At 45.3% G+C, this 14,599-nt stretch overlaps 1 protein-coding gene across 5 annotated transcripts in view; it reads right to left on the bottom strand.

Annotated features, from left to right (window-relative positions):
- Positions 1-14,599, bottom strand: part of UXS1 (UDP-glucuronate decarboxylase 1) — a 142,072-nt gene that overhangs the window by 83,793 nt on the left and 43,680 nt on the right. For 2 of the 5 annotated variants that reach the window (XM_008153419.3, XM_054728073.1), the window contains exons 3-4: positions 13,125-13,188; positions 11,778-11,821 (exon numbers count right to left, since the gene is read on the bottom strand). The exons of 1 other annotated variant lie outside the window; for it this stretch is intronic. In XM_008153419.3, coding sequence (XP_008151641.1) covers positions 11,778-11,821; positions 13,125-13,188 — 108 coding nt within the window. Of the gene's footprint in view, positions 1-11,777; positions 11,822-13,124; positions 13,189-14,599 lie in introns of those variants that run through there. 2 more of the 5 variants (XM_008153420.3, XM_054728074.1) reach the window with 2 other exon arrangements.

The raw sequence follows: 14,599 nt of genomic DNA, 5'->3' as shown, positions 1-14,599 counted from the left end.
TGGAGAACTACCCAACACGTCATTAGGGCCTGTGAGATATGACAGAAGAATAACCCCACAATAAAGAGCTTGCCCTGCCCGAAACTCAAAGGACAGGAAATTACCCTGGGCAAGACTGGCAGACTGATGTGACCCAAATGCCTAAATCAAGAGGGAATCAGGAACTCCTCGGGTGGGCAGACACTTTCACTGACTGGTGGAAGCATTCCCTTGCCGGACTGAGAAGGCACAAGAAGTAGTTAAAAAGCCCTTGTCTCGGCAATCGTTCCCGATTTGGGTTGCCTAGGACCCTGCAAAGTGACCACAGTCCATCATTTAAAGAAAGTGCCACCCAGGGGGTTTCAAAGGCTTTGGGGAGTCAATAGCATTTACAGTGTGCTTGGAGACCACAGCCCTCAGGAAGGTGGAGACGTCGCAGAAAGCTCACCAGGAGACTCACCTCTGGCCCACAGTGCTCCCCATAGCATTTCTCAGAATTAGAAACACACCTCAAAACTTAGGCCCTAGTCCTTATGAGATGCTTATAGCCGTCCATTCCTCGCCAGTGGTCAGTTATTAGACAAGGAAACAGCTGCACAGGTACAGGTATTACTGCCCTGGCCAATTCTCAGCAGAAACTGGCATTTCCCTCTTCTCCCCTGAGATTCAGTTCTGGTAAAGTCTCTCCCTTCTCTCTCATCCTCCCTCAGCCCTCGTTGGGAAGGGCCATATACACTGATGCTGTCTATACCCCAGCATTCAAGGTCAGCGGAATTGACTCCTGGATTCACCACTCGAGAGTGGAAGTTTAGACACCGGGTGAGACCAAGGAGAGGAAGGGCCAGGAGGAGAATCTAGCGACACGGGATCAGGGTGACCAGTACTCCTGTGAGCCTCTGGAGGATTGAAACTTCTCTTCCGAAAGACGCCTGGAGAATCCACAGATGCCAGATAAGTAAAATGTTCTGGTATCTCTGGGTAATCATTCTCTTCATCTTCTTAACAGTTCTTACCTTTCTTTTCTGAGGGTCGCCGAAACCCTAGAATAATTCCTGGGGGACCCATTTTCTGCTCGTGCTGGGATCCTGAATATCTTAACTAATCTCCTGAAGCCTTGTGGAAACCAGGGCAGGAGAGTATATTCCAAATTGAGCGTCAGGGTCCCGATTACCCTAGTCCAGTGATGGGCAACCTTTTGAGCTTCGTGTGTCAAACTTCGCCAAAAAACTGAGCATAACTCGGGTTGTGTGTCACGTTGAGGAAAAAACTAACTCCAAGACTCTAGTTGCAAATGTTTCATCCTCAGGAGCAGCAAATGTTTCATCCTCGGCATGCGGCCGCGTGTCATCAGAAATGGCTACGCGTGTCATAGGTTCGCCATCACTGCCCTAGTCCTTACTAATAACGCCACCCTCCCTCCGCCCAAGCCTCCTCCTCCTCCTCCTCTTACTAGTACTGTGCACGAAGGTCTACCCCATACCTCTTGAACATATCCTAAGACGTCCTCACTATCTTTCTCGAACCCTCAACCTAGCACATCACCTCCTCAACACCACCAACCCCTCTCTCTCCAGAGGGACTGTTGGCTCTGTCTTCCCCTCTCATCAACTAGCTACATGGCAGCCTCAAACTCCTTACACGCATGGGCCAATCCAGTCTATCTTTCCACTATAAGAAACATGGAGGGCCCTCATTCCAACTCATGCGCCTCAATGAACTTTATAACTTCCAAATCACAGAAATGACAAGAGGCACACTCACAGGCAGAGCCGTTCAGTTACCAGAGTCATATTTAAGCAGCATAACTGAACACCCATCCAAAAAGTCCACCTGTTTGCATCAACAGAACACTCCCTGCAGGAAAGGGTTTAGGACATGTTGATCGACGCTTATGCAACTTTACTCTCAACCTACAGCCTTCCTCCAACTGGGTTAACTTTTTTGTCTCCCACCAAACGGCCCCTTTTCGGAAATTCGTTCCATTCTCAGCCTGGCCTACCATCTCAGCAACCTTCCCAACAACCAATACGTCCAAGTTCTGTTTAGGTTGACCCCTTTCCTTTTCATTTATTACTAGAGGACTGGTGCACAAGAAATTTGTGCACGGGGGAGAGGGGTGTCCCTCAACCCAGCCTGCACCCTCTCCAATCTGGGACATCCCTCTCACAATCCAGGACTGCTGGCTCCCAACCGCTTCACCTGCCTGCCTGATTGCCCCTAACTGCTTCAGCCTGCCAGCCTGATCACCCCCTAACCACTCCCCTGCCAGCCTAATCGACGCCTAACTATTCCCCGGCCGGCCCAATTGCCCCTAACTTCTCTCCCTTGGTGGCCTGGTCGCCCCTAACTGCCCTCCCCTGCCAGCCCGATTGCCCCTAACTGCCCTCCCCTGCAGGCGTGGTGCCCCACAACTGCCCTCCCCTGCAGGCCTGATCGCCCTAACTGCTCTCCCCTGTCAGCCTGATCCCTCTAACTGCTAGCCTGATCCCCCTAACTGCTCTCCCCTGCCGGCCTGATTGCCCCTAACTGCCTCTGCCCCGCCACCATAGCTTTGTCTAGAAGGACGTCTGGAAGGTTGCCTGGAAGATGTCAGATCTAATTAGCATATTACCCTTTTATTAGTATAGATTATTATTCTTAATCCTCCCTGTAGGATATGATTTTTAGAGAGAGTGGAGAGAGAAGGAAAGACAGAGAGAAATATTGATGTGAGAGAAGCACATCGATTGGTTGGTTGCCTCCTGCATGAGCCTCAATCAGCACCCACCCCGGGGAACAGCCTGCAACCAAGGTACGTGCCCTTGACCGGAATTGAACCCGGGACCCTTTGGTCCTCAGGCCAATGCTCTATCCACTGAGCCAAACTGGCTAGGGCAGTTGACCCCTTTCCTGAGTTAACTATTTCCCATGGAGGAGTTGCAATTCACAATTGCAATTTAACTGTCCTCCCATGGTCTCTCACATTCTGAATTTTGGGTAGAGACTGAGAAGAAATATACATTTTTTGAGAACCCACCACTGGAGTTACACAGGTCAATCCCAAAGGCCCTATCCAGCCCCTTATGGGGACAACCTTGGTTGGAACTTTCTCTGTTTGGGAAAATGAGAACAAGTTCACTCATCTCTTCACCAATGAGAACACTCTCTAAACACATAACTCGGGTTTCAAACAGAACTCCTCAATTTTCTGTTTAGAAAATCAGGGAATCTCCTTTCTGGGTGACACCAATATCTATCTCTGTCTCCCAGGCAACTGGACAGGGACCTGCACCCTAATACACCGAAATAGACATTGCTCCTAGTAATCGGTCCTTTACGGCTCCTCTCATGCTCACACTCGAACCAGGAGGGGCACTGTCCTCCTTCTCCTCCTCACCGGTCTAGGAATAGCTACAGGCCTAGGCACTGGGATAGGGGGACTAGCAACCTCCCTTTCTTACTATCAAAGCCTATTCAAAGACCTTGCAGATGGCTTAGAGGAACCTGCCCAAAGTATTGCTCCTGTTATATTCATTGGCAGCAGTTACCCTCCAAAATCAGAGAGGACTTGACCTCCTCACTGCTGAGAGAGGGGGCTATGCCTTTTCATAGAGTAAGAATGCTGTTTCTACACCAACCAGTCTGGGATGGTAAGGGATGGGGCCAAGAAACTAGTTAATAGGGTGTCAGAAGTCCGACAACTTTTGGAATCCTGGGGCACATGACTGCAGAATCTTAACTGGCAATCCTGGCTTCTATCCTTTCTATTCCCTCTTATTATAATCACACTAGTTTTGTTGTTTGGACCCTGCCTTTTAATCTTACTTGTATGCTTTGTTTCCACCAGGATAGAAGCAATCAAGTTCCAAATGGTCATGGAAATGCAACCCCAAATGTCAGTGATCCCTTAGATCAGTGGTCGGCAAACTCATTAGTCAACAGAGCCAAATATCAACAGTACAACGATTGAAATTTCTTTTGAGAGCCAAATTTTTTAAACTTAAACTTCTTCTAATGCCACTTCTTCAAAATAGACTTGCCCAGGCCATGGTATTTTGTGGAAGAGCCACACTCAAGGAGCCAAAGAGCCACATGTGGCTCACGAGCCACAGTTTGCCAACTACGGCCTTAGATCGTTCACCTTCAATAAAGCCCTAACAAGCCCTATTAGGTCCTTCTTCAGCATGAAGTAGCCAAAGTAGTCATCGCACCTATTCCCAACAGCACTTGAGGTTTCCAAATTGGAGAGGGGAATGCGGAGATAGAAGAGGTATAGGTACTTAGCGACAGGACCATGGGAGGGAAGGAAAATAATGGGAAGTCCACAAATAACAAGATACAGCTTGCTGACTAGTTGCTAATGCAACCCAACTGTGTGTGTTTGTGTGTGTGTGTGTGTGTGTGTGTGTGTGTGTGTGTGTATCCTACACAGAGTGCTTTGGCAGTATCCCACTTGGAGAGTCTATCTCTCAATAAACTGGGCTTTCACTTTCGCTTAACTCTGCTCATGAACTCATTCTTCGATTTTGCAACACAATGAAGTTGGACCAAGACACTACATACTACAAGGCTATAGTAATCAAAACAGTATAGTATTGGCATAAAAAACAGACACACAAATAAATGTAACAGAATAGAGAGGCAAAAAATAAACACATGAGTATATGGTCAATCAATTTAAGACAAAGGAGGCAAGAAATACAATGGAAAAGAGACAGTTTCTTTAATAAATGGTGTTGGGAAAACTAAATAGCAACATGCAAAAAAATAAAACAGGCCCACTATCTAACACAACAGACAAAAATCAACTCAAAGTGGACTGAAGACTTGACACCTTAAAACTCCTAGAAGAAAACATAGGCAGTAAGCTCCCTGACATTGGTCTTGGCAATGATTTCTTGGATCAAACTCTAAAAGCAATGGCATCAAAAGCAAAAATAAGTAAATAGGATTTCATCGAAGTAAAATCTTCTGCTCAGTGAAGAAAACCATCAACTAAACGAAAAGGTTACAAACTAAATGGGAGATATTTGCAAAGCATATCTATAATAATAAAAACGTAATATGCTCATTAGACTGGACGACCTTCCAGACGACCATGCTATGACACCCACTGGTGCCAGGCCAGCCAAGGCGGGTACAATGTGATTGGTCAAGGGCCCGGCCATAGCCCCATGATCGCCCCGCAGAGGGAGGCCCTGGCCACTGGCCGGCAGGGCAATCAATCAGGGGGGCTCCACGGTAACCCCAAAGAGGGAAGCCCAGGCCACCGACCCGTGGGATGCAGTGGGTGGGCGAGACCTCCCTCTGTGAGGGAAGCCCAGGTCCCAGGTTCCTGCTGGCGGACAGAAGGAAGCTGGTGCTGGCAGCTGGGGGAAGGAAGGCCTACTCTTGCATGAATCTTGTGCATCGGGCCTCTAGTCTCTAAGAAGGAACTAAATCCAAAATATAGAAAGAATTCATACACCTCATTAACAAAATAACAAACTGATTTAAAAATGTGCAATGGATATGAATATACATTTTTTGAAAGAAGACATACAAATGGCCAGCAGATACATGAAAAGATGCTCAACATCACTAATCATCAGAGAAATGAAAATCAAAACCACAAAGAGATATCACCTCACACCTGTCAGAATGGCTATCCTCAAAAAGACAAGAAATAAGTATTGGGGAGGATGTAGAGGACTGTTGTGCACTTTTGGTGGAAAAGTAAATTGGAGTGGCCACTGTGGAGAACACTATGCAAATTCCTCCAAAAATTAAAAGTAGAACTACCATGTGATTTAGCAATGTGTCTTCTGGGTATTTATCCTATATGCACCCCTATGTTCACTGCAGCATTATTTACAATAACCAAGATATGGAAAAAAAATGGATGAATATAAAAAGAAGTTGTGGTACATATATACAATGTAATACTAATCAGCCATAAGAACAATGAAACCCTGTCATTTGTGACAACATGAATGGATCTTGAGGCTATTATGCCAAGTGAGATAAGTCAGGCAGAGAAAGGTAAATACCGTGTGATTTCACTTATATGTGGAACATGAAACACAAAACAAATGAATAAGCAATACAAAACAAAAATCATACATACAGAGAACAGACAGGTGTTTGTCAGCTGGGAAGGGGATTGGGTGATGAGTGTAATGGGTGCAGGGAGTCAATTGTGTATGGTAATGAATGTTAACTAACTCACTGTGGCAATCACTTTGTAGTGTGCATAAGTATTGAATTATTAAGTTGTACACCTAAAACTAATATGTTATATGCCACGTTTACCTCAATTTTTTAAAAGTACAAAGAACATCAAGAAAATATCAAAGAAAATTCTATATAATTCTCACATTTAAGGATATCTTGTGTGTAAGCCTTGCCATATTGGTAAGTTATTGATTTCACTTTTCACATATAAATATTATTATTCTCTAAAGAAAATTATTGCTGGTGGACAGATTTTCTTCTTTCTTTTGACAAACATAAAACCTGTAGTGGGTTATTTCTATTTTTTTAAGTTTCAATTAAAATCTCAAATTATGCCAGTCATATCAAATTCTAGCTCTCATCCATTGGAATTTTACAAGCAGCATAATTTCAGCACTGAATCATGGCAAGAATGATTTTAAAATACAAATAATCTTTTATTACTATCTGAATCTGTTAAAAATACCAGTACTAACAACTTTTACTCTAGTAAGAGTTGAAATTAATCGATTTCCTGATTACATATAAACTACCAATTAAAGAAAAGAAGAAAATGAATAAACACATTTTGATTGAATTTTATCCATCCTTAATCCTCTTTAATCATATAATGAAAACACATAAATCAAAGACAAAAAATTGCTCTCCATTTCTTTCCTCTTATCCGGACTTGATAAAAGGCTTGTACAATGCTGACACACATCATCTGAACTCGTTCCAAGAAAAAAGATTACTAGACTTAATGAATGTTATCATTTTTCTTTTGTAAACTTCTAGAACCCAACTGTTACTCCAGAAACATAAAGTTTTCCTAATACAATAGAGGAAAATGTCCTAGTGTCTGAAGCTCAACTGTTTAAGAGAGGAAAAACTGCAATAGAATCACCCTCAAAGGGTGAAGAAAAATTTTCTTTGCAATCTGATTTAAATAGTCTCCACGATATTACCCAATTCTTCACTGCCAGCCACATTACCTGAACTCAATTCTGAAAACTTCCTGATATATTTTGGTGAAAAAAAAACAATTATATGGCGCAACATGACAGATTACAAACCATAATTTCTGACAGTACTTACATATGATACTAGGTTTTATACCCTCTGAAGTCTTTGCTCGCTTTGGAAATAATTCTCTTAGACTAATCAATATAGTCTAGAAACCATCTGACCACCTTGTATGGCATTAAATTGCAGGAATTTATTTAGAAATGCACAAGATTTAGAAAAAGAAGATCCTCTCTTCTCCTAATGTTCTGACTACCTGGGATGGGCTGATTCTCCATGGTGATACTCCACTGTGGTCCAACATTGGAGGTGGGTGGATGCAGCCAATCCTTGCAACTGATCAGCTCAGGGGTAAATGCCTCCCATTGACATGCCAACAGCAATCCAGGCCCATGGGGAACACACCTTGAGAGCCCAGAGGGGAGGGTGATCAGCTAGCCTGTGTCACTGGGCCCTACAGAATATCGATATTAAGCCACTCTACCAAGTCCAGGAGATATTGCAGCTCTACCTAATACATAGAAACAAACACAGGGAGGCTTCCAAAGAGAGGAGACAAAAAACATGTCCCAATGGAAGAACAGAACACAACTGCAGAAAAAATAAAATAAAATAAAAATGGAGACAAGCAATTTACTACATGCACAGTTCAAAACACTATTTATAAGTATGTTCAATGAACTTAGTGGAAACTTCAACAGCACAAAAAAAGGACCAGACAAAAATGCAGCACACACTAACTAAAATGAAGAATAATTTACAGGGAATCAACAGGACAATAAATAAAACCATGAAACAAATCAGTGATTTGGAATATAAAAAAGCAAAAAACACTCAACCAGAACAGTAAAAGGAAAAAAGAACAAACAAAAATGAAGATATTTTAAAAGCTTCTGAGTCAACTTCAAGTATACCAACATTTGCATCACGGTGTGCCAGAAGGAGAAGAGAGCAAGAAATTCAAAACCGATCTGTAAAAATACTGAAAGAAAATTTCCCTAACTTGGTGAAAGAAACAGGCATACAAGACGGGGAAGCACAGAGAGTTCCAAACAAGATGAACCCAAAGAGGCCCACACCAAGACACATCATAATGAAAATGCCAAAAAATAAAGACAAAGAATCTTAAGAGCAGAAAGAGAAAAGCAGTTAGTTACCTATATGGAGTTCCCAAAAGACTGTCAGCTGATTTCTCAAGAGAAACCTTGCAGGCCAGAAGGGAGTGGCTAGAAACACTCCAAGTGATGAAAAGCAAGGACCTACAAGCAAGATCACTCTAGCCCAGTGATGGGCAACCTTTTGAGCTTGGTGTGTCAAACTTCGCCAAAAAACTGAGCATAACTCGGGTAGTGTGTCACTTTGAGGAAAAAAATAACTCCAAGACTCTAGTCGCAAATGTTTTATCCTCAGGAGCAGCAAATGTTTCATCCTCGGCATGTGGCCACATGTCATCAGAAATGGCTACGCGAGTCAGTGCTGACACGCGTGTCATAGGTTCGCCATCACTGCTCTAGCCTATAAAGCTATTATTTAGAATCGATGGACGTATAAAGAGCTTCCCGGACAAGGAAAAGGTAAAGGAGTTCATCACCACACAACAAGATTATATGAAATCTTGAAGGAAAGAAGGAAGGAAGGAAGGGAGGGAGGGAGGGAGGAAGGAAGGAAGGAAGGAAGGAAGGAAGGAAGGAAAGAAGGAAGGAAGGAAAGAGGGAGGAAGGGATGGGAGAAAGGAAAGGAGAAAGGGATGAAGGGAGGAAGGGAAGAAGGAGAAGAAGAAGGAGGAGGAGGAAATGAAGGAAGAAGAAGAAATTAAGATAAAAAATGTGAACAATAAAATGGCAATAAATACATATCTATCAACAATTGAATCTAAAGTAAGCAAACAAACAAAATGGAAACAGATTCACTGATACAGAGAAATATATACTAGAGGCCCGGTGCATGAAATTCATGCATGGGGGAGGAGGACCCCTCAGCCTGGCCTGCACCCTCTAAAACCCAGAACCCCTCAGGGGATGTCCGACTGCCTCTTGCAATCTGGGACCGCTGGCTCCTAACCGCTTGCCTGCCTGCCTGCCTGCCTGATCACCCCTAACTGCTCCCCTGCTGGCCTGATCACCCCTTACCATCTCTGCCTTGCCCTGCACCCAAGACCCAGGATTCCCTCCTCTGGCTGGTCGCACACACCCGGGATCCGGGCTTCCCTCCCTCTGGCAGGCCGCAGGCACCCAGAACCCGGGCTGGCTTCACCCCAGGCCACAGGCACCCGGGACTGCGGGTTGGGCAACTTGTCCCTCTCCCGGGCTGCAGCCTGGCTGGTCCCCATTCCTCTCTCGTGAGCTCATTTGTGCCTAGCTGGTCCCTATTCCTCTCTCCCCAGTGTTGAGTGTCTGAGCTGTTATGGTGTGAGGGCGTGACAACCATTTGCATATTAGCCTTTTATTTTATACTAGAGGCCTGGTGCATAAAATTCGTGCACCGGGCGGGGGGGTGTCCCTTAGCCCAGCCTGCACCCTCTCCAATCTGGGACCCCTCACAATCCAGGACTGCTGGCTCCCAACCGCTCACCTGCCTGCCTTCCTGATTGCCCCTAACTGCTTCTGCCTGCCAGCCTGATCACCCCCTAACTACTCCCCTGCCAGCCTGATTGATGCCTAACTGCTCCCCTGCCAGCCTGTTTGCCCTTAACTGCCCTCCCCTGCAGGTCTGGTAACCCCTAACTACCCTCCCCTGCAGGTCTGGTCCCCCCCAACTGCTCTCCCATGCAAGCCTGGGTCCCTCCCAACTGCCCTTCCCTGCAGGTCTGGTTGCCCCCAACTTCCCTCCTCTGCCGGCTTGGTCACCCCTAACTGCCCTCCCCTGCAGGCTTGATCGCCCCCAACTGCCCTCCCTTGCAGGCCTGGTCCCTCCCAACTTCCTTCCCCTGCTGGCCTGATTGCCCACAACTGCCCTCCCTTGCAGGCCCGGTCCCTCCCAACTGCCCTCCCCTGCTGGCCAACTTGTGTCCACATGGAGGCAGCAATCTTTGACCACATGGGGGCAGCCATCGTGTGTGTTGGAGTGATGGTCAATCTGCATATTACTCTTTTATTAGATAGGATAGAGGCCTGGTGCATGGGTGGGGGCTGGCGGGTTTGCCCTGAAGGATTTCCTGGATCAGGGTGGGGGTTCCCTTGGGGCATGGGGCGGCCTGGGCGAGGAGCCTGTGGAGGTTTGCAGGCCAGCCACGCCCCCTGGCAACCCAAGCAGAGGCCCTGGTATCTGGGGTTTATTTATCTTCTACAATTGAAACTTTGTAGCCTTGAGCGGAGCCAAGCCTTCTGCTTGCTTCGTGGTGGCAGCCATTTCTGTTGGAATTTATGTATCTCCTATAATTGAAACTTTATAGCCTTAAGCGGAGGTCTGGGCCAGCCAGGATGTGCGGAAAGCTTGGCTTCCTCCATCGCCAGGGGCAACCCTAGCCTCCTGCTCTTTTCAGGTCCGTGGCTGCCGCCATTTCTGTTTGGATTTATGTATCTTCTATCATTGAAACTTTGTAGCCTTGAGTGGAGGCCTAGGCTGGCAAGGGCAGGCGGAAAGCTTGGCTTCCTCCATTGCCAGGGAAACCCAAGCCTCCCTCCTGCTCTCTGTGGCCGCAGCCATCTTGGTTGGGTTTATTTGCATATTCACTCCTGATTTGCTGGTGGGTGTGGCTTGTGGGTGTAGCAGAGGTACAGTCAATTTGCATATTACTCTTTTATTAGATAGGTGTTTTATATATATATATATATATATATATATATATATATATATATATATTTATTTATTTATTTATTATTTTTTTTTAATCTTCACCCAAGTGTATTTTTTTCCACTGATTCCCAGAGAGTGGGAGAAAGGGAGGAGGGGGAGAGAGAGAAAGAGAAACACTGATGTGAGAGAGATACATCAATTGCTTGCCTACACCACGCACCCCTACAGGGACTGGGGAACCTGCAACCGAATTATGTACCTTTGACCTGGAATCAAACCCATGACCCTTCTGTATGCAAACTGACACTCTAACCACTGAGAAAAACCAGCCAGTGCTACAGAGAATACTTTGATGGTTGCCAGATAGGAGGGAAGTTGGGGGGACTGGGTGAAAAAGGTGAAGAGATTGAAGAAGTACAAATTGGTTGTTACAGACTAGTCATGGGGATATAAACTATAGCATAAGGGATATAGTCAATAATATTCTAATAACTTTGTATTATTTATTGGGATGTACCATTTATTGGGATGATCACTTAGCAAGTTATATAATGCCTAATCGCTGGGGTGTACATATGAAACTAATATAATAATGTACATGTAATTAAAACATTAAAAATTATTTAAAATAAAAGGAATAGTTCTTAATGACAAAAGAAAAAAAAGTTTAGAAAACACTGCATCCAAATTTTAGAGTAAAAATTTACCATGTCGTGTAAAGGTTCTTGTCTTGACAGTGCCTCACATTTTTGATACTATGGAATTAATTACTCGGTTAAGATAAATATATATATGATAGTGACCTTCTAAAATCAATCATAAAGATATAAGCATTTTCCTAAATGCAAAACAAAAAGTATACATACCTTTTTTCCAAATCTCTTATTTTCTCTCTAAGTGGTTCAACAATCTAAAATAAAAATAAGCAGTATCAGCAAAAACAGTGCTTCACCACTTTCACCTCGCTCTGATGTTCCAGATAGGTATGACATAATGCAAAACAGATTTAATTCCTCCTACAATTCACTTCCAGTTTGAAGTTAAGTTATACCACTTCAATCACAATTCTAGAATCAAAATGATAAATTGCACACTGGAACCCTTACTCCATAGATGCATAAGTCTCTGAGAAAATTAACCTTTTTACTTTCCTATCTTACTATGAACAATATTAAAGGTGGTTCCGGCTCATAAAAATTGGCAGCTCAATACCACTGGTGTCTTTCCAGGAACAAAAAAATTCCCTAGTTGCTGCCCACAAAAGCGTATCATCTTGTTTCTGCATGTTATCTCCAGGGAATCAGCTCTAACAAAGAAATCACAGGCCATAAGTCAATCCCTATCTGTGTTAACACCTTGAGCATGGACAGAACAACAAGGGCAATCCAAGGGCTTCCCCAGGAATTCAGCATCTGGCTTCAAATGAAAACGAGGAACTCCTCATCCCTTCCCAGGTCCATGTTGCAATAGTTTATTCATATCTACATTTATTTGATTAAAACATAAGCAATTACTTTAAAATACAAGGTTTATTATCAACCACAGGACTAGCTTTCGGTTAGGGAGGTCTGTGATTTCCTTGTCTGCACTTACGGACACTCTTATGTTCCCAGAGTCCTAGCATCTCAGGCGGACCTTTTTCCTTTCAGCATCTGCTCAGGTGAGCCAATGCATGTAATCACTTCCCTTTCTCTAAGGATTTCTGGAAAGGCTCACCAAACAGTCACATAAAAGTTTAAACTCATTTTGCCTTTAAGATAGGATGTGTGTTAATAGAGCATGCCTTTGTAAAATGGACAAAAACTGACACAAAGATATATCTTCAACATAACAAGTATTATTAGGTCTCCTATTAAATAAGGGATTTTTTTTTTTTTTAATCTTCACTCGAGGACATGCTTAGAGAGGGTGGGGGGGGGCAGGAGGAGAGAGAAACAACCATGTGAGAGACAAACTTTCAGTTGCTTTCTGTACATGCCCCAACTGGTATGTGCCCTGAGACTAGGAATCAAACCAGCAACCTTTCAGTGCACAGGATGACACTCAACCAACTGAGCCACTCCAGTTGGGCAGGGATCATTTTTTGATAAATAGTCTCAAAATCATAGATCAGCATCAAGTTGCGACAATAAAGATACCAGCACAAGCAAAGGAACTGAAGTAGATACATATATAGAAAAAAGTAGAAGCAAAATATGGAAGAGACTACTAACCTCTTCAATCTTTCTTTCAAGTTTCATTTCACCATTTTCCTGGATAGACCTGTTGAGTAAAAAGCTACAAAACTGAGATCAATTGAAAGGCTTTATGTCTTCAAGAGTTATTTCTGAACAAATGTACACAAAACAAACCAAAGTTTGAGACCATCTCTCTCTCCCTCCTTCCCAAATATCAGTCACACTAGAGGCCCAGTGGAGTCCCTCGGCCTAGCCAGCAATCGGGGTGGGGGGAGGGGGTGCACGGCTGGCCACAGGGAGGGACCATGGGAGATTGGCCAGCAGGGGGAGGGACTGAGGGAGGTTGACTATGGGAGCACACTGACCACCAGGGAGCATCTCCTGCATTGAGCATCTGGCCCCTGGTAATCAGTGTGCATCATAGCAACCGGTTGACTTGTCGGTTGGTCTCTTAGGCTTCTACATATATATACAGGCCCGGTGCACGAAATTCGTGCACGGGGGGGTGGGGGGGTGTCCATTAGCCCAGCCTGCACCCTCTCCAATCTGGGATCCCTCTCACAATCCAGGACTGCTGGTTCCCAACCGCTTGCTTTCCTGCCTGCCTGATTGCCCCTAACCGCTTCTGCCTACCAGCCTGATCACCCCCTAACCACTCCCCTGCCAGCCTAATTGATGCCTAATTACTCCCCTGCCACCCCAATTGCCCCTAACTGTCCTCCCCTGCAGGCCTGGTCGCCCCCAACTGCCCTCCCTAATGGCCCAGTCACCCTTTACTGCCCTCCCTTGCCAGCCTGGTTTCCCCTAACTGCCCTCCCCTGCCGGCCTAATTGTCACCAACTACCCTTCCCTGCAGGCCTGGTCCCCCTAAACTGCCCTCCCCTGCAAGTCTGGTCACCCCTAACTGCCCTCCCCTACAGGCCTGGTCCCCCTCAACTGCCCTCCCCTGCAAGTCTGGTCACCCCTAACTGCCCTCCCCTGCTGGCCTGGTCACCCCCAACTTCCCTCCCCTGCCGGCCTGATTGCCCCTAACTGCCCTCCCCTGCAGGCCTGGGTCACCCCCAACTGCCCTCCCCTGCTGTCCCAGTCGCCCATAACTTCCCTCCCTTGCCAGCCTAGTCACACTAACTGCTCTCCCCTGCCGGCCTGATTGCCCCTAACTGCCCTCCCCTGCTGCCCTGGTCACCCATAACTACCCTCCCCTGCAGGCCTGGTCCCTCCCAACTGCCCTCCCCTGCTGGCCTGATCGCCCACAAATGCCCTCCCCTGCCGGCCATCTTGTGGAGGCTATCTTGTGTATTGGAGTGACAGTCAATTTGCATATTACTCTTTTATTAGATAGGATGTGCTAATTCCCTCCTGAGGTGGTGCAGTAGAGAAAAATAAGTCAACCAGGAGAGGAAATCTAAATCCATCTCACACACTCACTACCTTAGCATTGTTTCTATTAAATAAAATAATCTCACTTTCACATTATACCCAACAAGGGATTTTAAAGCAGGAGGTGTCTC

This window comes from Eptesicus fuscus, chromosome 16 (assembly GCF_027574615.1).
Source record: "Eptesicus fuscus isolate TK198812 chromosome 16, DD_ASM_mEF_20220401, whole genome shotgun sequence".
Classification (NCBI taxonomy): domain Eukaryota; kingdom Metazoa; phylum Chordata; class Mammalia; order Chiroptera; family Vespertilionidae; genus Eptesicus; species Eptesicus fuscus.
This window is presented reverse-complemented; position numbering and strand designations above follow the sequence as displayed.